Source organism: Aegilops tauschii, chromosome 1 (genome assembly GCF_002575655.3).
Source record: "Aegilops tauschii subsp. strangulata cultivar AL8/78 chromosome 1, Aet v6.0, whole genome shotgun sequence".
In the NCBI taxonomy this organism is placed as follows: domain Eukaryota; kingdom Viridiplantae; phylum Streptophyta; class Magnoliopsida; order Poales; family Poaceae; genus Aegilops; species Aegilops tauschii.
In genome coordinates, this window is record NC_053035.3 from 481682559 (window position 1) to 481704991 (window position 22433).

Consider the following 22433-nt stretch of genomic DNA (forward strand, 5'->3'; position numbering starts at 1 on the left):
TACGAGCTAAGAACGAGCCACTTTATATAGCTCGACCTTGAGCTTTGTACATTTTGAGCTCGCTCAAATTTTAGTATGAGTTAAGCCGGGCCTACATCAACTTGCTCCAACTTGACTCGTTTGCAGCCCTAGCTGCTATCTAGCGCTGGTTGTAAGTAAGAGGGAGGTAGTCCTTTCATATCAATCAAAATAAAAGACCTTTTTTGACACTGTCATACTGTCAAAAAACATCTTATATTTTGATGCAGAGGGATTACTAATTAAGCTAAGCTACGCATGTATATGTGTTGTTTTCGCTTGCAAAAGTCTAAGCAGGTGGCTGCTGATTTGTATGAGTTGTGTTATATGAACATGTATACATGTGGATGTTCTTTTCCCTGCCAAAAGGACCGGGTTCCAGTATCAACAATAGCGGAACAGAAAATACAAAATCAAGTGCTAACATCCATGTGCAACCTTTGATAAGAAACTACTATGGGGGCCATTGCCCCCCCCCCCCCCCCCCCCCCCACACACACACACACACACACACACACACACACTGCGCTAAGGGAACCCAATGACGAGCCCCCAAGGTTTCAACCCGGTCCAGAGGAAGGAGAGGGGAAGGGAGAGCCGACACAGAGAGCACTCACAGGGGCAGGGCAGGCGGCGTGGCGTGCCCTCACTCTGAGCCAGGCATTTTGTCTTTTTGTGTAGCATGCAAATAATCGAATTAGTAGCTGAAAGTTTATGGCATTTTTAAAACTTGTAATTTTTTTTTCATTTTTTTAGGGGCTCAAGGAGCCCGTCGTTTGTAACGCCGCACTGTACCATCGGCTTGTTTCTATGATTTTCCGAAACTATGCATCAAGTTAGTTTGCAATTAGCTACGCTTTTTTTATATAAATCAAATGAACAAAAGGGCTATAAATAAAAAATGAATTTTTCAATGCATAATTATTTTGAGAGGAACCCATATAAATATTCTTCACCGAATGGGTTGTCGATCATATATATTAAAAATAAAACAAAAGAGACACGCCCGATGATCCATTTGGTCGATGATCGGTTTAGTCTAGGTGGCGTAATTAGGCCACAGAAAAGCAACCAGAGGTCGGATTTTTGCAAAAAAATAAATAAATAACCAGAGGAACAGTAATAAGGAGCAGCCGGTAAAAAGTAAAATAAAAGGAGCAACAAGATGTTACCCGTTGCACTTCGCTTTCTCGGTTTCTCCAGTGGTGTGCGGTCCTCTGTAGCACGGCGCCTCCTCTGCAGCACGCCGCTCTCCGACCACGACGATGACCGGCGGCCCCCCTCCCCCCAACCCACACCACCACCAGAACCACCACGGCCTCGCCCCGTCTCGTCCTATCCCCACCACAGCCTCGCCCCGCCGACCCTTTTCCCCACGACGACCTCTCCCCGGCGGCCCTTATCCCCCACAAGCACAACGACCTCTCCCCGCTGCCTCCTGTCACACCGCGGCCTTGCCTCGCCGCCAACCCCGCGGATCTTCCCTAGATCGGCTCTGCCGCCGCCATAGTACTGCCCCAGAGCAGATCGAGATGTGTGGGAGGAGGCATCTCGAATTGGACTGAGATTCAGTCCGTTGATGTGCCCGCCGTAATCATCGCCCCCCGTGCTTGGCTCACACAGTCGCTCCGGGAAGGAGTTCGCAGCTCGTGTACGTGCTCGGTTGCTGAAGGTATGATGTTCGATTAGATGTTGTTAGTGCACCTACGGTTATCAGTGGGGATTTAGTCAGGTGACATTTTTGAGGCAACCATGTTGTGACAAAGCTGATTGAGTTGTGTATTTGAATCCTGGGTGGCTTAATTTGTCACTATCAGCTAGCTATAATTGATGTTGAGTCATTGTTTTTTGTGGCGGTTGCTTGATTCCTGTGGTATTCACAGGTTATAATGTCACATTATTACCGGCACTAACTAACAAAGAGTTCCAGGGTCACAAGCAAGTTGATATCTGCACAGTTTGTATCAGAAATACATGTGACCCCATCATTTGACATCTGAACTTTGCTGATGCTTATGCCATTGTATGCACAACATGCGCCTTCGCCACATTGTCATTCATTTGTGAGATGTTTCTCTTTCTCTTATGTTGGCATGGATGATATAGAGTAGTGGAAGAATGTTAGTGAAACACATACATGCATGCTATCTATCTGCTTCTTTCCATGTGTGTAGTAACATATTTGTTGTTCAAATCAAGAAATTGTAACGCATTTTCTATACTATATGCAGCCCAATGAAATGTATGGCCTTGAGCTCCATTATTTAGGCCTGATCTCATGAGAGGTGGTATGTCTATTGCATTGGCATACAATAAGGTAAAGAATTGCATTGGCATACCAAATCTGTTGATGAAATGTGCTTCAGGAGTGCTAAGCAGTGAAAAAAATAAACATAATAGCATACCAAATGTACCCTGTTAAGCATAAATGGTCTGAGTTATATTAGGAGGCGTGCCCATCCGTCTGAAGACTGCTCTTAGTATATTCTTCTCTTTTCCATGTTGTAACATTTAGATCAGTCCACTTATCGGATTTTAATTCCATGTGCTCGGATGCATATTTGAATAAATCAACCAGTCCTTCTAGCTGTTGTACCAACAAATGAAAAAAATTATGAGCATGACAAGTGAGAAATAAGAGAAAAAATAGCTTCTTATGAAAAGATGGGGCAGTAGGACTAACTACTAACCGTATTAGTGAGGTCCTTGCGGTTCATTGATGGGCCTAGCGAGTCGAGCACTTGAACACATAGTTTTCTGGCATTTATAACACATAGGTACCAGTGAACTTCGTCCATGTTTATTGGAATGAATATCTGAAGAAAATGATTATTTTAGTTGTACTCCTATGTGGACGAATCGGTCGTTCTCGCTGTAATTCATAGAAATATGTAGAAAAGTAAGACTAACCGTATCATTTTCCATATACTCTTTGGCTCTGTTTAATACCCATGCAGGTGTGGCATCCGTGTTATCTGAGGACGGATAGCAACCGATCTTTATCATGTTAGAGATGCATGCATTCTCTAAGAACACACTTCCACCTGACCTTACTTGTAGATGCTCCGTAGCCAATCACGATCTTCATCGGCTATAGAAATTGAGTGACTGTAAGTTAGGAAATCAAAGATTGGATATGCAGTGTTTCATGTAGCTGGCATCACCTGTGTCGGATTGTTTTTGTTCTCCAGTTGTAAGGACTACTGTAGATTTGGCTCGATGCCGTTTGTCATGTAGGCTTTGTAATATACCTTGTTTATATTGCTCATACCGGGCACTTTCCCTCTGCCTCTTGAGTGCTTGTTTTGCTTCTGTATAATAAGTGTTAATTAGGTACACGACAACATGAGCAACAATGTTTTGTCAATCAGATGTACGGTGTAAGTGTAAATTATGTATGATAGTTAATATGAGCCACAACTGAGTACCATATTAACTGCTGCATCTGTAGGCTTGAAGTGGCGGTCGTAACACAGTCGGTTGGGAGGACTCAATGTCAGAGTCGATACTATGGACATTTTCCTTGTTAGAACCGGCACTATCTGATGTTCTTAATGAATTTGGAGCATGAAGTGGAGTCTGATCACTCATTATCATATCAACAGGTATGCCTGCATCATAATTGTATGTACAATGTCAGTTGTTGACACACGAACTAAGGTATTATGTTTGACAAGAGAACACATGACCTTCCACAGCTGGGGTGTGTCGTTGCTGGGTGACAGCAGACTACGCCCTGGGCCTGTCCACAGTGTCAAAACCTGTCCAAAAGAACACTTAATTAACACGACTTTACTTGTGATTCATGAAATGTATGAGAAAATGGAGTAACCAGGCGACATGGCCACGGGTGGCTTAGATAGAGTGTTGGTTCCATTTAGAATAGCAGACGTAACTTTCTTAGATCCCTTGCCTCCTGTCTTATTTTTTTAGTATTGCATCCCTGTTTACCTCTCCCTCTCCCTCTGTCTCTTTAGTTCTTTTGGATCTGTTTTTTGACCTGCGAGGCAATGACATATTCTGGATTTATGAGATTGAAGTACGTAAGAGTACATGATATATGTATATACCTGAATTGCCGTTGTACGTCAGGTCCTGAAAGGGAGTACGTGCCCCACTATGCTCAGAGGATGCCATATTGTCAACTCAGTTTGTCATGCAGATCATGATGTACTGTAAGTATCAAATTTCATAGTACAAATTACAAATTGTCAGATTAAAAGAGCAATTTCCTTCTGTCTTCTGCCTGATCATCTATACTTGCTAATTCAAATGATCTAACCTGTGCGCTGGCAGGTCAGAAAGTAGTCATATGTCCTCGAGATGCCGCGGGCCACACGGGGTGATAACACCGGAGGTAGGGCAGCACGCCGGGTGGAGAACGTCGCGGCCACCAGGGGCGACGGCGGTGTGGCGACGACGGCGGGGCGAGGAGAGGTTGGGCAGCAAGGCGGGTCGAGGAAGGACGTGCACCGGGGTGGAGGACATCGCGGCCACCAGGGGCTAGGGTGGCGTGGCGACGGCGACGGGGCGAGGAGAGGTACGGCAGCAAGGCGGGTCGAGGATGTCCACCGGGTAAGGACGTCGCAGACACCAGCGCTGATCGCGGCGGTTCCTGGCGTGGTGGCGGCGTAGATCGTGGAGGTGCTGTTTATTTCCCAGGAGTTGTCATCGTGGGGCTGTGTAGCATCCTGAACGGGGGAGTCTGCCGGCAGAACATTTGTTGTGAACTGTCGATCTGATTGTAGTATGGTTGACGTAACGTGGACAGTTAGATGGTACCAAGTGAGTCTGATCGGACGTGGGGGGTTATCCTGTGTGCACTTTCTGGTGTGGATGTAGGGGAAGTCATGTTTGGTCTTTTAATAGTAGTGTAGAAGTGTAGATGTAGATTTGAATATCTTTTTTTTAAATATATATATTTTTTGAAATTCTGTTTTTTATAAAAAATAATTAAACAGATTTTGAAATTCAATTCTGAATATTTTTTGAAATTTAAAAATATCTGTATTTTTTCAGAATTTTTTGAAATTTAAAAATATGAAATTTGATAAATTTTGAAATTTGAATTTGGAGGCCGAGCTCCAAAGGCAATTTCCGTGGAATCCTACACCTACATAGTGCACTTGCCTGTTTTGGCACTTGTCGGATTCAGACTAATGCCCTCTTCGGTTTCCTGGATTACCTGTGGTTTGAATCCTTCCTTTATTTCTACATTACACTTACGCTCGTATCAGATGCCACATTTTTGTTTCCTACACTGGTCACTCTTGCGAATCAAAACGTGTAGCAGATCAATACAAAGCTTATTTATGCCAAGCAGAACTGCAGAAGAAGAAACTCAACACCTGCTTGCCATGTCATTTCTGATTACCAGCACACAACTAACATCATTTGGCTTATAACAAACACAACGTAAAACCGATATTTCATTACAATCAAGACAAGTTGACAACATCCTACTAAAACAAACAAAATCAGCAATTTATTTTTAGATTGCTGCTGAGGGAAGGGGTACAGCCAGCCAGAGCTCCACCCACGAGGGCTATGGCATCGCTGACAACTGTTGCCGTTTGTTTCCAGACTCCAGAGAGAGGAGCTCCTCAAGCCATTGCAGCTCTCTTTTCTGCCTCCATCTGTTTTAGCTCTGCCAGCCTTTCCACCCATGCCCGGTCTCTTGCCACGGCGGCCATCTTTCTTTCCGTCCGTTCTGCCTCCTTCCTCTTCACAGCAACAGAATACTGTGCTTTGCGCTTCCTCTTCTCAGCCTGCCCAAGCAAAGCAATAATTATAAATATAGAATTCAGGTCTGGGTAATTGATTAATTAGACATATGAACAGAGCATAAGTTTTTGAATCTATCAAGCATCCATCAAGGTAACTTCATGAGACTAGTAAGTATTGACGCACTTCAAACTTGTAGCTTCAAGCCCATGAGAAGAACACAAAAAGGAAAAAAGCAAGAAAGAATAATGAACAGAGTGTTAATAGAAATGTAGGTGTTTGTATTAGCAAAATGCTTTTAAAATACCTACTCGTCTAAACTATGATTAGAGTGAAATGCATGGTTGGTCCATTAACTCAAATTGAAAGCACAGTTTAGTCCATAAACTCAAAATCTACATAGATTAGCCATCAACTGAATTAAGAGCACACTTCAGGCCAAAAAACGCTTCGCCGGGCCTGATCCTGCACACATGGCTGCAAGCTCAGCTAAGGCTGGACCGCATCTGCGAGAGATAGCTTTGACAGCGGGCTATGTGCAAAATTGTCGAAAGTAAAGAGTAGCTGGAGCGAACCCCTTCCGTCTCCCCCTTCTCATCTTCTCTCTGCCTCGATGCCATAGCCACCGTGACCACAGGAAGGAGATCGATAATAACAGACGGCGGGTCAACACCGGCTATGGTGTGTTTTTCTTCTCCTCTTCTCTCTGCCACCCCTGCCTCTTCCAATCAGTAGGGTTTTTTGCCATCTATGATCGATTGCATCATCTCTGTGGTGGTGTTCATGTATATGACAATGGAATGATGCGAAATTATTGGTATTGAGGTTTATTTCTGAAGCATGCCTATGGTTTTGTTCCTGTTTGTGTGGATCTGAACATGTGATCTCTTCATGTAGAAGAACTGAATGTAAATTTGTTTTAGGGTAATATAACTGGGTACATGTGATCAGTATGTTAGCCAAAACTGAACATTTGATCTCTATTAACTGAAAGATGGTATATTTGATCTCTGTTTAACTGAAAAGGCTGAACCTTTACTTTTGATCTCTGTTTAAGTTTAAAAATCGGATTTGCTATTTTACAGTCGACTGTTTTTCAATTCGTTGCCATTCAAATATCTGTCTGTCCGTTCTAGCGCAGAGATTCGCGCTGGAAGGTGTGGTTTTCGGGCTGGTTTCTGTCGGGCGCGGTTTTTTCCTTTTGTCCCAGCCCGTTAAGGCCACCCCGGTCCTTTACCGCCTGGTTCTTGAATTTTCTGTGTCTTTTTCCCATTTTCATTTCGGTGGCACTGTTTCGATAAGGCAGAGAGGAAGAGGCGCTCGAGCGGCGGAGGAGCGAAGGCGATTCCCGTGGTTCATGTCGATTCTGAGATCCCCTTCCGCTCGAGCTTGATTTCTCCTCCCTTTCTCTTCGTTCCTCGGCTGCCCCGATTGGTTGTTCTCGTCTGTCTCTCCCCCCTGTGTGATCTAGGTCTCTCCTCTGTTTCTGCTATTATAGCTTCGAGATCTATGTATGTTCTGGTGTTGGATTGATGGATGGTGTATGTTCCTGCCCGTGTTTGGTGTAGATTTCCTTGCTCTTGTAGATTTTCCCCATACCTCCCGATGTGTTTGTGTCAGATCTATGAAATCGATGTGGTTCCTGGTTAGCTCTTTAGCTCTTTCATGTTTGAATCCCCTCGGGTGTAGGCGCTAGTGGGTGTTTCGTTTCCTGTAGTCGTTGGTAGGTGTCTAGATTTAGTGATTCCATTGGACTTTTTTGTTGTTAGGGTTGGTGATTTTGCTCTGGTAAGGGTCTCTGTATCCTCTTGACTTTTCATTCTAGATGTATGTAATTTGGGGTAGGTTAGATGTAGGTGTTTGTTTCCCTGGTTTAGGATTGTCATAATTTCAGAGATTAGTTCTGCTATATTTCTTTGCCATGATGATTCTCCAGTGGATGTCGTTGATTGTATTTTTTCTGCAATCCCCTGTGTTCTAGCCCTGCAATTACCCTTATGTTGTCAGTCTTAGATCCCTCCGATACATTTTTTCAGTTTCCTTTGTATTAGAGTGTAAGCTTAGGTATTAATGTGTACTTTCAGTAGTATTTTTGTGGTAAATCCTATGCACTTAGTCATCTATTTGGCAGCATTTTTCATGTGCTTACACCGTAGTTCATGTTCTTGCCCTAAATTTTTGTGTAGGGTTTTCATTACACTATAATAGTCATCTGATTTGTAGTGTAATTCCCATGCTTAGTCAGTGTATTTTTTAGATATATTACAGTGTAATTTACCCCACAATTACACTGTAATTCCCAAGAATTTCCTCTATGTTTTTCTTTTTTCTTAGACTACTTCTTTTAGACTGTAATATTCATCTGATTTGTAGTGTAATTCCTATGCTTAGTCACTGTATTTTTTAGATATATTACTGTGTAATTTACCCCACAATTACACTGTAATTCCCACGAATTTCCTTTATGTTTTTCATTTTTCTTAGGCTAGTTCTTTTACACTGTAATATTCATCTGATTTGATGTGTAATGTACCCGAGAATTCCACTATAATTCCCATCAATTTCATGCAGGTTTTCATTCTTAAGCTTCTCATCACATTAAGTGTAATTTTCAGAACTATGGTCCCTCTAGGCTACTAGGTTTGATTTATATTGCATTCATTTTTGGAACCTTTTTTGTAGTCTGCTGCTTAACTTGCAATTTCACAGCAAGTGTAATTGCAGAGGCAAACAACACTGCAAATTTAGGTCAATTACAATGGAAATCACAGTGTAATTTCAGTACACTTGCACTGTAATTTGAGGGATTTTACAGTATAAATTTAGGGAAATTACTACTGTAATTCATGTGCAACATTCAGTGTAATTTGCAGGGCAATTACTGTGTGAATCACAGGGAAATTACACTGTAATTCTAATGCAACTGTAATTCTTGTGCAACTCACTGTAAGTCACAGGGTAGTTACAACGTAATTTCCAGGGCAATTTTGTTTGGTTTGTCTTTGTTAGGTTGGTTTGTCTTTGTTGGGTAACATCATTTTTCTAGATGGTTTTTGGGGTTTGTCAATGTTAGATGATACTGTGAAACCTGCAAATCTACAGATTTATAATGTAATTCAACTGCACATTTACACTATAACTCCACCGTAAAACTGTAAACATACTAGTGTGATTCAAATGATTCACTACTGTAAATTACAAATGAGGTTCACAGACTTACACTAATTTATAGTGGTATAATCTACAGTTCTTACACTGGTAATATGCAGTAGTTTTTTTTCATAATTTTCAAGGTGTGCTCATGTAATTACAGTGCTATTCTTGTTCTATGGTTGATCTACTTTGTTTTCATGTACACCCCCCTCTTTGTTCTGTTGTTTTGGCAACGGGTCTAGTTGAGTGCAACCCGTTGGGCAATTTAAGAGGATTTTCAGAGATATTATACTGTATTTTATAGTGTATTCCGTTGTACTTTTTGCAGTCAAATTGAACTGCAATTGCATTTGTCTTTTACAGTGTAAGCACAATGTTTTTTCAGTGTAATTACAGTGTATATTCAGAGTAATTACAGTGTATGTAACACAGTGTATGTAATTTTTTCAGTGGATATTCAGGGTAACGCACTGTATGTAATTACTGTGAATATTCAAAGTAATTACAATGGGCATTTAAGTAGAATTTCAGAGTTATTATACTGTATTTCCAGTGTACCTTTGTAGTTAAATTGAACTGTGATTACACTGTTTTTTATAGAGTAAGTGCTGTGCTTTTTGACTGGGATTTTCACTGTAATTACTCAGTGTGTATGTTCACTAGGATATTCTGTTTGGGGATGTGAACATGTGGGCACACATGCTACTAAACTATCTAGTTATCCCTTGCTTGATTCATGTGGGTTTCGTATATAGTGTGTGCTTTTTTCTTCCACTATATAGTTTGTTCTGGCTTTATCTGTGCTTTACAATGTTAGTGAACTGTCCAGTTCATGTTTCCTCTCTTGATTTATGCATTACATCTGCTGTTTTCACATGTCCTGGCAAAATTTCTCTCTTGATCTTCAGAGCTTAGAAAATTCACGAGCATCAAAGTGGGGATTGGAATTGGAGAATCTTCGGAACTGAGAAAATTGGGACCCCTCCCCTGGCCTTTTTACTGTCCAGGCGTAATTGTGGTCTAGTTTTAAGAAGCAGGGTCTAGGGCATCAAACCCGTTATGGTCCAGATGGGATTTTAGGCTGGGCCGTTTCAGTCCTGATACATCAATGCGCTGCTTTTGCTGTTCGTCAGACATACATACAGCCAAAGGAGGAAATAAAGGGCATACACGTGTCAGCTGCCTATTTGGTGCAAAATTTGATTGTAATTCAATTGGATTTCAGTCGACTGTCAAATAGACAGTCCCTTAAAAATTCAGTTGTTCCACAAACCTTCTATAGTTCAAAAACTGAATCTTTAGATATACTATGTTTTAGAGCAGAAAATGAATTTTAGTGCACAAGCTGAATTAGTACAGGAACTGAAAAGACTGAACCAGATACTGGACCTTTACATATACTCTGTTTTAGTGCAGAAAATGAATTTTAGTGCACAAACTGAATTAGTACAGGAACTGAAAAGACTGAACATTTACTGTTCATCTACATTTAAGTTTAAAAGTTCAGCTGCTCCACAAACCTTCTTTAGTTTAGATACTGAATCTTTAGATACACTCTGTTTTAGCGCAGAAAATGAATTTTAGTGCACAAACTGAATTAGTACAGAAACCATTGCAAAAACTGATTTTTTTTTTTTGTTTCTTTGCTTTCTTTAAGTGCAGAAATTTATTTATTTTCTTTCTGGAGCTACGGCCGCCACCCCAGAAGAATTGGGGATTTCGAAAGGGAAATTTGCAGGTGTGGCCATTTTGCAAATAGGCCCCTGTGAAATCTATGACTCAGGTACAGTCCAGCCACAGTCGAGCTGGCAGCCATGTGTGCAGGTTTAATCACCCCGAAGCTGTTTCTAGCAGATTTTGAGTTTGTGGCCTCAAGTGGTTTATGGACTAACCATGCATTTCACTCCTACGATTAGCTAGTTCCGTTCTAACATGAAATTTAGCACTACTCGGTAGCATGAAAAAACTACTTTTGTTCTCAGGATTTCATTCCCCTGTTAAAACTACCTATGTTCTCAAAATTTCATTGGCCTGTTACTCCAGAGACACAGATAGATTTTGATAACCTTGCATAAACCCATCACACAATCAAAACAAGCATTGCAGGGAACTGAACAAAATGCAAACCATGATAAAGTCCTTGCGCTGCTTGATCCGCTTCTTCTCCTTCCTCCCCTGTACGCTGCCCTCATTCGGCTGGCTCGAAGGGATAGGCTCCCCCGGCATGCACTTCACCCAGTAGTGTGGACCTGCCAACCAATAACAGCAGCATCAGCAGTGTTAACCAGACTGAAACTGCAAGAGCGGCGCACAGTTTGAATGAATCACACAAATCAGCACAGCAGGCACGCACAATTAAAATGGTGATAATCCAAATTAAACATGCAGATCTTTGAATCGTGACAGCTACAAAACGGAATGGCAGGGATCACCATACCTTTGGGTCGCAGGCTGGCCCTCTTGCGCCGGGACACGAATCCTGGACGCCGCTTGGGGAACCTGGTCTCCATGAGCCCTCTGAAGAGGCTGGCGCCCATTTCCGGTGCGGTGGCCACGGCGGCGGAGAACGGCCGGAACCCGATCGGATCCAGGAGCCGGAGAGGACGGGCAGGGAGCGCAGGAGGACCTGGGGCGCGCCGGGAAAGAGGCGCTTCCGGCGAGTAGAGCGGCGGGCGGGCTCGCCGGAGGGCTCGGAGGAGCGCCATCGAGGCCAGTTCTTTTGAGCTATCCTGTGAAAATAAGCTCCAGATAAGCTCATGTGAAAATAAGCTCCAGTAATAAGCCAGACAGTTCTTTTTAGTTTTTAGTGCCTGTTTTTTCAGCTTATCTGCAGTATAATCTTAATACCATTGTATGCTTGTAATGTAGTGTTGCATCACAATCCTAGTAACAAAGATAGCCACTAGGATGCTCTTTATCATTTATATACACATGATATGTTTCATCAGCACATTATCTAAGAAGAAAACTATTATCTTCAGCCCATTGTATGCCTGTACTGTAGTAACAAACATAGCTACCTCGGTTACTAGTTGACGAAAAAAAACAGGGAAACAGAGCCGGCTTGGAGATTGCTTCCATGGAAGCCATGGCAGCCGGAGCTCGCTGATCGAGCGGGGCTTCCTCAACGGTGGTACGGAACGTAACGGAGGGAGAGGGAGAAGGAGCAGGGGAGCTCACCTTGGACGGCGCGGAGAGGAAGCAGGGGAGCTCGGCTGCTCGGGGACGTCAGCAGTGGAGGGGGCGGGGCGGTGCGTGCGCACGGCGGACGGCTGGCAGCTGGGACGGTGGCGGTGTGGAGGAGGGGAGCGGCGGCGGCGGTGCTTACGGCGAGGTGCCGCAGGAGAGGGCGAGCCGGCGGCGGCGGCTCGATCTGGATGAGGAGAATCAGGGGAATGAAGGGCGACTCCTGTCCTGTTCGTATGGGCCAGCCCGAATCTGATTTTTTTTTCCTTCTTTTTTTATTTTTCTTTTTACTTTACATATTTTGAATTCATGAACATTTTTTAAAAATTTATGAACATTCTCTTAAAGATTGTACCTTTTTTAAAATTCACAAAAAAATCATAAATCGTGATTTTTTTGAATCATGCATAGTTAAATGCACAAAGAATTTTTCAGAATAATGATCATCTTTTAAACTCGTGAACATTTCTCATAAATCGTGACCATTTTTCGAATTCGCAAACATTTTTTGAAATTGGGAGTGAAATCATTTTTTAATTCATGAATAGTTTTTACAAATTCGTGAACATTCTCTTAAGCCATGAACATTTTGTGAATTCCCGAACATATTTTTGAAATCGTGAACATTTTTTATTCGAAATTTGTAACTTTTTTGAATTTTAGAACTTTTTGATTTCCCGAATTATTGGATAAAAAACAAAAGGAAAAAAAGGGGCGAGCCAGCAAATGGGTCGGCCCAGAAGGGCGCGAAGGGGAGCGAGGGGGCTGCGCGTGCCTGGTTTCTGGCGTGCGGGCCAAAAACGGGAGGACCTAGAATGAATCCTACGCGACACGCATGTTCACTCAGCCAACTCAAACTCCCCTAAAAAAAAGACTCAGCCGACTCAAACCGACAAAAACGGGAAAAGCCGCATCCATTTGAGCAACTCTAACGCGCCGACACATTTTTTCTGTACGCTTCCATTGGGTCGAAACGGACAGAAATCATGGCCCAACGCGGTGGCGCATTGGCCGAGACAAAACAATCTTTTTTCTTGCACACAAATTTGCAAAATAGACTAATAAAACATTTTTCTTCATTGACCGAGACAAAACAAATTATTACAACACAAGCCTAAATAATAATTTTGCAAGAGCCGGTAAAGCACATAACCTCTCCTACCTAAAAGGAACGTAAGGTTTTGCCGTATGCTCGTCCTTCATTCCTCACCTACTTTCCCCTCATGTTCACCTGTTTTGATTTTTTTTTCATCCCATCTTTATTTTAGTGATTCTTCATGAAAACCGACTCAACTATCCGGCTATCCCACCTTTAATTTACAAAAAAAAATTAATTTCCTTTGTTACAAAGATCCGGGCTCTTGTAACCCTACCCCGTCTGTGCAGCCTGAGAAAAAACAAAGGAGGGGGGGAGACACTCTCCTGTTCCCAACCCTACCCGCCGCCATTGCCGAAGATCTGAAATGCTCTTTGAGTGTGACCTGAGCGTGGTTCAGATTGTTAGGTTTCTTGTGGTGAATCAGCCCGCCAAGATTCATATCCTAGGCTTGGCACTGGTGCATGCATTTTTCTCGATTTATGTCAGACTTTGTTCATTTAGTGGGACGAGATGTTCTCGTCGAGTCAACGTGCATGTGGTGACTTCGTCAATGTAAGATATTATGTCAGCTCAGTATCTCGAAGGAGCTCATAGGGATAGGGGAGTGTGTGTGTGCACACGCGCGTTCGTAGGGATTATTGTATGTACGTGTATGCGAACATCTCCAAATGATTTTTTTACGCAATCAAATTAATGTGGGCAGGTAAATCACGGGCTAACTTAGGACTCTGATAAGTGTCACACGTCAGGTACGAACACACGGCAACTCCGGACATTTTTTTGTGACAAGCTTAGAGCATCTCCAACGGCCGCACAAAAATTACGCGCCCAATAAACGTTATAGCGCGCCACTGTAGCACTTTTAATGCGTCGGGACCAACTTTGCTTTAGCAGGCGCCCAAAAACGCGCGCCCAAAAAGCAGACAGTGCAAATTGTGAAGCGCGCGCAATCCGGCGCCCCAAATATGCTGCGCGCGATAGCGTTTTTCAGCGCGTGCCCAAAAACTTTTAGCGCTACAGCTTCTGCTGGAGCTGTCCGGCGCCCAAAAAAACAAACTTTTAATGCGCGGAGCTCTTTTTGGGCGCCCGTTAGAGATGCTCTTAGTCACGTGAGGATACCAACATTGTGCTTTAGTTTATATTTTAACAGAAACTTGCCGTGTGTCACTGAAATTTGCCATCTTACGTGACTATTGTCATAAAAAAAAAGTCAGGTATGTGTGACACCTATCTATCATTATTACGATATATTCATGCCAGGTTGCAACACACGAACAAATACGACCTAAAATCGGAATGGCATTGCGTTGCTCAACTTTATTATAAAGGAAGAAAATCGACTTATAGTCTTGTACGGAAATATAAAAGGGCTAGCTTAATAACCTGGTAATACACGTGAAAGAACTAAGCTAGTCCATTTATTAATAGGTAAAGATATATACTACAACATGGGTATGCATGCCACCTCATGCCAAGGTTGCATCTAGCTAGCTAGCAACGGGTGGTTCTACGCGACCTGTAGCTACACGCGTTGGGCACAAACCGATGAAGGGACGCGCCACCGGCCGGCGAGCACGACCACTTCGTTCCGGGGCATCTGGCCACCGGCATCGTCGGCCCACACTTATCCCCGAGATGGCCTCGCCACGCCTATGCACACCCGCAGTCCACTCGGCACCACTGACCACTGTGCGTGCGTACGCATGGTATGGGCTCCAAGCCTCCAACCTCCAAGCGGCGTGTGAAAGCGAGACCCGTAGAAAGGAACCGAATTGACGGGCATACACAGCGACCGCGCACCGGCAGTCGGCCCGAGTGCAACGCGCAACCCACCGCCTTTCCCCTCTGCCCGCACCCGAGCCGCTTCGCGCTTCGGCAATTTTTCGTGTTTTGACCCTTTTATGAAAGTTAATCCAGATCTAACGTAAGTTTGTAAAATTTTCGGGATCTGACATTTTTTCTACCGCCAGGGTCCATGGCCGTAGGGTGTAACAGCCTACCGTCAGACCCCTGGCGGTAGGAAACATCCCTACCACCAAACAGGCTAACGATAGGGTGTACAACCCTACCGCCAAACCGGCGGTAGGTACGAGGATGCACTGTGTTTCATATTTTTTTAAAAAAAAGATAAGATGTGCAACCCTACTACCAGGGAACTTGACGGTAGGCTATTATAACCTATCGTCATGGACCTTGACGGTAAAAAAAACGGTTAGATCTTAAAAAAATTACAAGACAGGATTAGATCTCGATCAAGTTTTAAAAAAGGGTCCCCCGCAAAAAAAAGTTTTAAAAAAGGATTAAAACATGAAATTTAGCCCCGCGCTGTCACCACCGGCACCGTCCGTGCACGAGAATCCATCAACGATCGAGCGGTTAGAGCATCTCCGGCCGTTGGCCCCCCCAGGACGCATAAAAATTGCCCTGGGGGCGAGCCGGCGATACAATCGGCGCTGGGGGCGGTTTTGCGCCCAGTCGTCGCCCCCAGGCGCCGAAATTGGCCCACTTTTCAACCCCATTTCGGCGAATAAAGGGCCCATATGGGCGAGAATAGACCCATATTCGGCGTGGTTCATCGTGTCTCGGCGTTCAATTATCAACATAATTTTTTTCTTATCACATTTTCATCACAGAAAAATCAAATACTTCAACAAAATAGTACAACAACAAATAGTTCAATATAAATTATATAGTTCAACAAATAAAAACTCATATTTCATCACACATCGCGCCCGGCGTCCCCCTTCAGCCTCCATAGGTGCTCAATCAGATCTTTCTGCAGTTGATGATGCACCTGTGGGTCTCGGATCTCCTGATGCATACTGAGATAGGCAGTCCAGGTTGCCGGTAGCTGGTGATCAACTTCGGCTAGAGGACCCTGCCTGTAGTATGGTTCAGTGTCAAACACTAGGTCTTCTTGCTTGCTCTCGATGATCATGTTGTGCAAGATGACACAACAAGTCATAATCTCCCACATTTGATCTTTGGACCAGGTCTGAGCGGGGTACCGGACAACAACAAATGCCCGCTCGACATCCTTCCTGCAAGCCTCCTGAATCTTCGCAAACCAGGCGTTCTTGCCTCCTGGCACAGGGTTTGAGATCGTCTTCACAAATGTCGACCATCTCGGATAGATGCCATCAGCTAGATAGTACCCCTTGTTGTAGTGCCGCCCATTGATCTCGAAGTTCTCCGGAGGAGAATGACCTTCAACAAGCTTGGCAAAGACAGGAGAGCACTGCAGCACGTTGATGTCATTGTGAGTTCCTGGCATACCAAAGAAGGAGTGCCAAATCCAGAGGTCATGTGTGGCCACCGCCTCAAGTACCACACTGCAACCGCCTTTGGCGCCTTTGTACATCCCCTGCCAAGCAAATGGGCAATTCTTCCATTTCCAATGCATGCAGTCGATGCTTCCAAGCATCCCAGGAAATCCTCTTGCTGCATTCTGTGCTAGGATCGGAGCAGTGTCTTCCGCATTGGGTGTTCTCAAGTATTGCGGTCCAAACACAGCCACCATTGCCCGACAGAACTTGTAGAAACACTCTATGCTGGTGGACTCGGCCATGCGCCCATAGTCGTCGAGTGAATCACCGGGAGCTCCGTATGCAAGCATCCTCATCGCTGTCGTGCACTTCTGGATCGAGGTGAATCCAAGTTTGCCGGTGCAATCCATCTTGCACTTGAAGTAGTTGTCGAACTCCCGGATGGAATTCACAATTCTGAGAAAGAGCTTTCGGCTCATCCGATAACGGCGCCGAAATGTTTTGTCGCCGTGAAGTGGAGCATCGGCGAAGTAGTCGGAGTAGAGCATGCAGTAGCCTTCGAGACGATGCCGGTTTTTTGCTTTCACCCGCCCAAAAGCCGAGCCACCTCGCCGCGGCTTTTCAGTGCTCGCCAGCAGCTGGGCGAGGGCGGCGAGCACCATCAGATGCTCTTCTTCCTGGACGTCGGCCTCGGCTTCCTCCTCCAGCAGCGCGGCGAGCGATTCCTCGTCATCCGAGTCCATCGCCGAGGCAGGCAAATCGCCGAACACCTTGCGCCCGGTGGGCGTGCACCCGCCGCTAAACTACCCCTCCGCGGCTGGAAACGCCCAACTGCTGTTGGAGGGGCTGCCTCGGCGAACCTCTGCTATTTTTCCGGCAGGGAATGGCTATCTAGCGGTGAAAGGCGGCGGTCGGCGCCGGGATATAGCTAGTGGCGGCCGAGGGCGCGGGGGCTGGAAGGCGAGTCGGGGAAGAAAATCTTGACTTTTCACCTGAGGTGTGGGCCAGCCGCGCTTTTCCCTTACGCCGGAGCCTCCGATCACCCCCCCCCCCCAGTGCGTCGGGTTCGGCCTGTGGTCGCCGGGCGGAAAAAAGGGCCGAACCGGCGCTTTTCGTCGTCCTGGGAACGCGATTGGGGCTTTTTTTGACGCCGGCGCTGAAAAAGTGGCCTAGAGGGACGTGTTGGGGACGTCGCTGGAGATGCTATAAGAGAGAGGACTCGGAGGGGGCGTACGAGTGAAGCGAGCCACCAACGAACTAATTAAACAAAGATTCCATTCGTTATTAGTGGAGGTAGTAATCATCAATTAGTGGCCTGATTTGATGCGTGAGACGGAGAGCTTACCGAACGCGCGCCCAACCGACGGATACTTTGGTACGAATCAGCTAAAGCTACTAGCTATAGCTCCATCATCATGCATTTTGCGTTGCATGCATGGGTAGTACATGCCGCTTTATCTGGTTAGTCCATTGGTCCATTTGTTAGTTAGTTAATCTTGTTCCTCTCTTTTCTGGTACGTCTGTCTCTTAGTACTTTTTCGCCCAGCATTTTGGCCCCCGACTCCTCGCCTTCACTCGGAAAAGAATAAGCACCACTGAATGAGCGGCCACTTTGTCTGATTGCTTCATTGGTCCATTTGTTGGTTAGTTTTGTACTGCATGTTCCTCTCTTGTGTGGTACTACGAATGTGTCAGAGACTTATTGTTTCGCTCAACATTTCAGCCCAACATCTGGCCTTCACTCGAAAAGGGATGAGCGCTAGTGAATCGGTGGCAAGGACAGCACGACGGCACTGTGCAGGTACAATCAAATTCTCATGGGTTTAGATGTCTCGCTTTCTTTGCTTTTTGAGCTAATGTGGTTCGGCTTAATCGATTATTTAACATTTCTTGTTCAACATCAACTTTACCGGATAACTTTGAACAAATAAAACCATCTGATATTTCATCCATAAACTTGTCGACTAGAGTGTGGATTGGTCCCTCAGTGCACACTCAACGATTATGGTATCGGACAAATGCAATATGGATAAATAAAACCATATGTAATGTCAAATATGTGTTTTGGAGAACATGCAGAGCAAAGAAATTCAATGTTAATGTGCCACCCGTGATTGAAGAAAGAGCCGCCATGTGGGCCAACCGGTAAGATAGGAAAAAGTGCCGATCAAGGTTAAGCACCACACAAAAAAAAAGGTTAAGCACCATGCCACATCATCAAAGAAATCACTTCCATTCCCAAGAGGGATCAAATTTGTGCGGTATCGAAAGCCGATGGTACAAATTGTTCGTTTTAACGTTGATGAACCAAATCCTCACTAGTCAATAAGTTGTTGTGGGGCAAAAAAAATTATGTATATCCTTGAAAGATCCACTTAAATACATTGGGTGGATAAATAAAATTATATTTACCCACAATAAATAATGCCAAATGTGTGTTTTGAAAAATGATGGTTGCCTGCAGTATATGATGGCCGACATGCAAGTTCATCGTCCTTTTCGGAAAAAGAAAAGTGTTTTGGAGAACACAACATATCGACAAGTTTGAAAGAAAAGGAGTGACTGGCAACCAGCTACAATGATCCCTTCCAATGAAACAACCTAAGAACGGTGAGGATTCAATTTGATAGTATTTCAGGGGAAAACATTGCATTTATGGGTATATGCCACTTCATCTGATTAGTCCATTTGTTTGTTAATCGTGCTCCTCTTTTGTGGTACATAGGTGTCCCAAGAAGTTATTTTTCCTGTCACAATCAACATTTTGGCCGAACACCTGGCCCTCACTCAAAAAAAGGACGAGCACAAGTGAATCAGTGATAAACTGAGCATTCAACACGTGTGGGTAAGGACAGCACCGCAGCACTGTGCACATACGGTCAATTCACATGGGTTCTGATATCCCGTTTTCCTTTTTTGAGTCAACCCATCAACGTTTCTTTTTCCACCCCATGTTGGCATCTCCATTGCAGGGGTGCTTGTGTAGACGCTTAGAAAATAAAAAATATTAATTATGGAACTGGCGTCCCTGTGAGAGTCTGTTTCTACAACGCAGGGCTCTTTGTTTTAGCGCTAACAGAATTAGTTTCCTATGTAAAAAAACTCTAGCGTTGGTTAAAATTGCTCGTACGTGAAGAAAAGGGATTAGGGCGTCCGGCGACTGAACTGGCATCGATGCCAGCCAAAAAACCTGGCATCGGATGGGATTTAAGGGAAACGGCAAGGATTTCATCCCTGGCACCTGGGCTAAGTGCCCCCGTTATAGATGCCCTAACTGTTTGGTTAAACAAATGATAAAATGATTTGACATTTCCTCCGTAAAACTGTTGACCAATATAGATTTAGTCCCTCAACTTTAAAATCAGACAACCACACCCTCAATTTTTCATACCCGACAAGTTTTGTCTCTCCGCTAAGCCGAAGCAGTATCCATGCTGAGGAGCAGGGTATTCGGGCCGCAGGGATCGAGCCACAACGACAACGGGGTGAACTCGTCATCGCAACACTTGTACGTAGGCAGGTAACGAGCATGATGTGGTGGTGCGGGTTACCGGCATGGGCTCGCATGGCAGGATCCACTCGTCGTAGCAACCAGGGCGGTCTCAAGTGCGTGAGGCCCAGCGTACACCATGCATGTGCTCTTGGCTCCATAGCGCCCGCCACTGCGAAACGGTGTAGGGTGGAGCGAAGTAAGTGGAAAGAGAAAGAAATCAAGGGCGACCATGTTGCTGCTGCTAACTAGACCACACACAAAAATAGTTGTAGTGTTGGTGTGCCACACAAAACACAAAAAAGAGTTGCCAGGTGGGCCCTACCGGTAAGGGAGACAAAGAGTATGACCCAAGAAAATCCGCTAGGACACGTCAGCATGAATAAGTGTCAGTCAAGGTTAAAACCGCGCCGCGTCACAAAGCTTGCTATCGTTTCAGAGAGGGACAAGACTCTTGGCCGACATCAAAAGTTAAAAGTTGAGGGTGCAACTTGTTCGGTTTAAAGTCATGAACCAAATTCGTACTAATTGAGAAGTTGAGGGATGATTAACATTTTTATCGCTTTGATATTTACATCCACTTAAACTGCTTTGGTTTGATAAGTAAATCATATCTGTAAACAATAAACAATGTTCAACATGTGTTTTAAAGAACGATAATTGTGTGCGTTTATATGACGCGGAGGCTATGGGTTCATCATCCTTTTCAGAAAAATGTGGTTTGGAGAATATGTGCATTGACAAATGATATAGAACCTTACCGGAAGGACTAGCAACCCTCTACATTGATCCCTTCGATGATATGGGGATCTTCAATGCAGACCCCCAAAACAGACACTGCATTTGTTTGTGGTCTGGTCACGACTAGTCCACGGACACGGATACAGGAGCCGGCATCCAACCCTGTCTCCTAAATGTTTGCCCATGTTTTTTAAGCCCACGACACTCAAAACAATTATAGAAAATAGCACAATTCAACCATAAATAACACGTACATATCCCTACTACAACAATAGCTCAAGTGTAAATATTATATCCTAGATAAAAAAATTGATAAAAGAAGGGTCTCCCCCTTCTGATTTCCATTACTAAGAGAAACCAAGGATTCACAAGTCACTACACAGGCTAGGAAGGCAAACTAAAGAGCAGCACACACAGCGCATCTCTTCTGGCAATACCAAAACAACGACACTTGAGTCAGAATTGAAACAGGTCATTCCACACATTGTTGCCCTAGAGCTTCATCCAACAAACAGACGAGGTACCATGTTGGATGATGAATTGCGTCCGGATAGCTTGGCCAGGACCAATGCGGGCGTTTTGAGGTTTCGCGTTTGGAGATGCCTTATTTGTAGAAGTGCATGCTCTAGCCAATGCAACCAAAATATTGATCTGATGGAAGAGACTAGGCAATACAATTATATGTCAACACTCCCCCTCACGTGTGGCTCCCTCAGGCCTAAACGTGGATCGAAGGTGGGTTGCAATTTAATTGCGCCAGCTGGGTCTTGAACTCAAGACCTCTTGACTCTGATACCATGTAGAAGTGAATGCTCTAGTCAATGCAACCAAAATACCGATCTGATGGAAGAGACTAGACAATACAATTATATGTCAACACCTACCAACATAAGATCGACGAGGATTCAGTTCAACAGTATTTCAGGTGAAAACATTGCGTTTACTATATTAGAGCATCTACAACCATATATGGCAAATCTGACCCCACGAACGCGTCAGAGCATCTACAACCACATATGGCAAATCTGACCCCTCAAACGCCCGCGGACGCGTTCGCGGGGAGTGACCGGGCACACCTCAAATTTCATTTGTTGCATCGGGACATCTCATACTCGATTCTATCCATACAAAGACATGCAAAAAGAAATAAAACCTACGTACTACGTCGAGCATAGCTACTCCTCGTCGGAGATCACCACGATCTCCGTGCCCGGCTCCGGCAGCATGGTCGGTAGCTGCAGCTCCGGCCTCCTCCGCCTCTATTTCCGCGTCGAGCTCGTCGAAGAGCGCGTCGGCCTCCGCCTGCCGCCGCCGGAGGAACGCCCGGTTGGCCTCCACATATGCCTCATCCTGGATGGACTCCAGGATGGCCTGCTGCTCGGCCATCTCGTCGGACTGGGCGACGATGAACTCCGCCTCCGCTTGCCCCATGTTGAAGGCCGGCACCTGCTGGTCCGGCTCCTCCGCCTCCTCCACCTCCATCGGAGCCATCTCCTCCTCCTCCTCTCTTCCCCCAGCTCCTCCTCCTCCTCCGGCGAGTCCGGAGGCAGCCCGACAGCGATGCGGGCGGCGCGCGCCGCTTCCCTCGTCCAGATCTGCTGCTGGATCTCGTAGCGGCACTCCAGCGTCAGCATGGCATAGTACGTGATCTTGCTCCGGACCATTGAGGAGTGCCAGAGCGTGGATAGAGCGCCGGAGCGGGAGAGGGAGGAGGTGGATGGGTTCGGACTGGCGGCGCGGGGAGGGGGGAGGGGGT

General features: G+C 45.0%; 1 protein-coding gene and 2 long non-coding RNA genes across 7 annotated transcripts; 2 read left to right on the forward strand and 1 right to left on the reverse strand.

Moving 5' to 3' along the window:
* The first annotated feature begins 743 nt into the window (after positions 1–743).
* On the forward strand, positions 744–4949 carry LOC109743605 (uncharacterized). 3 transcript variants are annotated; one of them, XR_002228118.4, is made up of 5 exons: positions 744–1690; positions 2250–3398; positions 3470–3623; positions 4111–4193; positions 4315–4949. It is a non-coding gene; the product is annotated as an uncharacterized lncRNA (long non-coding RNA). The 3 variants fall into 3 exon arrangements; XR_002228117.4 differs by having other exon boundaries at positions 1191–1690; positions 2250–2335; XR_002228116.4 differs by having other exon boundaries at positions 745–1690; positions 2250–3623.
* A 406-nt stretch (positions 4950–5355) lies between these two features.
* On the reverse strand, positions 5356–12313 carry LOC109743611 (uncharacterized). Of its 2 annotated transcripts, none has more exons than XM_020302701.4 (4): positions 12076–12313; positions 11333–11624; positions 11023–11144; positions 5356–5786 (listed from the first exon to the last, which is right to left on the reverse strand). In XM_020302701.4, the coding sequence occupies exons 2-4, from the start codon at positions 11598–11600 to the stop codon at positions 5622–5624; spliced, it is 555 nt and encodes a 184-aa protein (XP_020158290.1). In that variant the 5' UTR covers positions 11601–11624; positions 12076–12313; the 3' UTR covers positions 5356–5621. The 2 variants fall into 2 exon arrangements, with proteins under 2 accessions (XP_020158290.1, XP_040247307.1); XM_040391373.3 differs by having other exon boundaries at positions 11333–11619; positions 12076–12293.
* Positions 12314–17709: 5396 nt separating this feature from the next.
* Positions 17710–22418, forward strand: LOC123494277 (uncharacterized). Of its 2 annotated transcripts, none has more exons than XR_006664851.2 (5): positions 17710–17907; positions 17993–18089; positions 18170–18247; positions 18911–19056; positions 19172–22418. It is a non-coding gene; the product is annotated as an uncharacterized lncRNA (long non-coding RNA). The 2 variants fall into 2 exon arrangements; XR_006664852.2 differs by having other exon boundaries at positions 17710–17821; positions 17978–18089.
* The last annotated feature ends 15 nt before the right edge of the window (positions 22419–22433 follow it).

Bases quoted from the DNA above. Each gene is read 5' to 3' on its own strand.
- LOC109743611 (XM_020302701.4), bottom strand. From the start codon at position 11,600: ATGGCGCTCCTCCGAGCCCTCCGGCGAGCCCGCCCGCCGCTCTACTCG. The intron at 11,145-11,332 runs GTATGGTGATCC...ATTGGTTGGCAG, and splicing joins GGCCAGCCTGCGACCCAAAG to GTCCACACTACTGGGTGAAG. The intron at 5,787-11,022 runs GTTTGCATTTTG...TTGCTTGGGCAG, and splicing joins AGCGCAAGGACTTTATCATG to GCTGAGAAGAGGAAGCGCAA.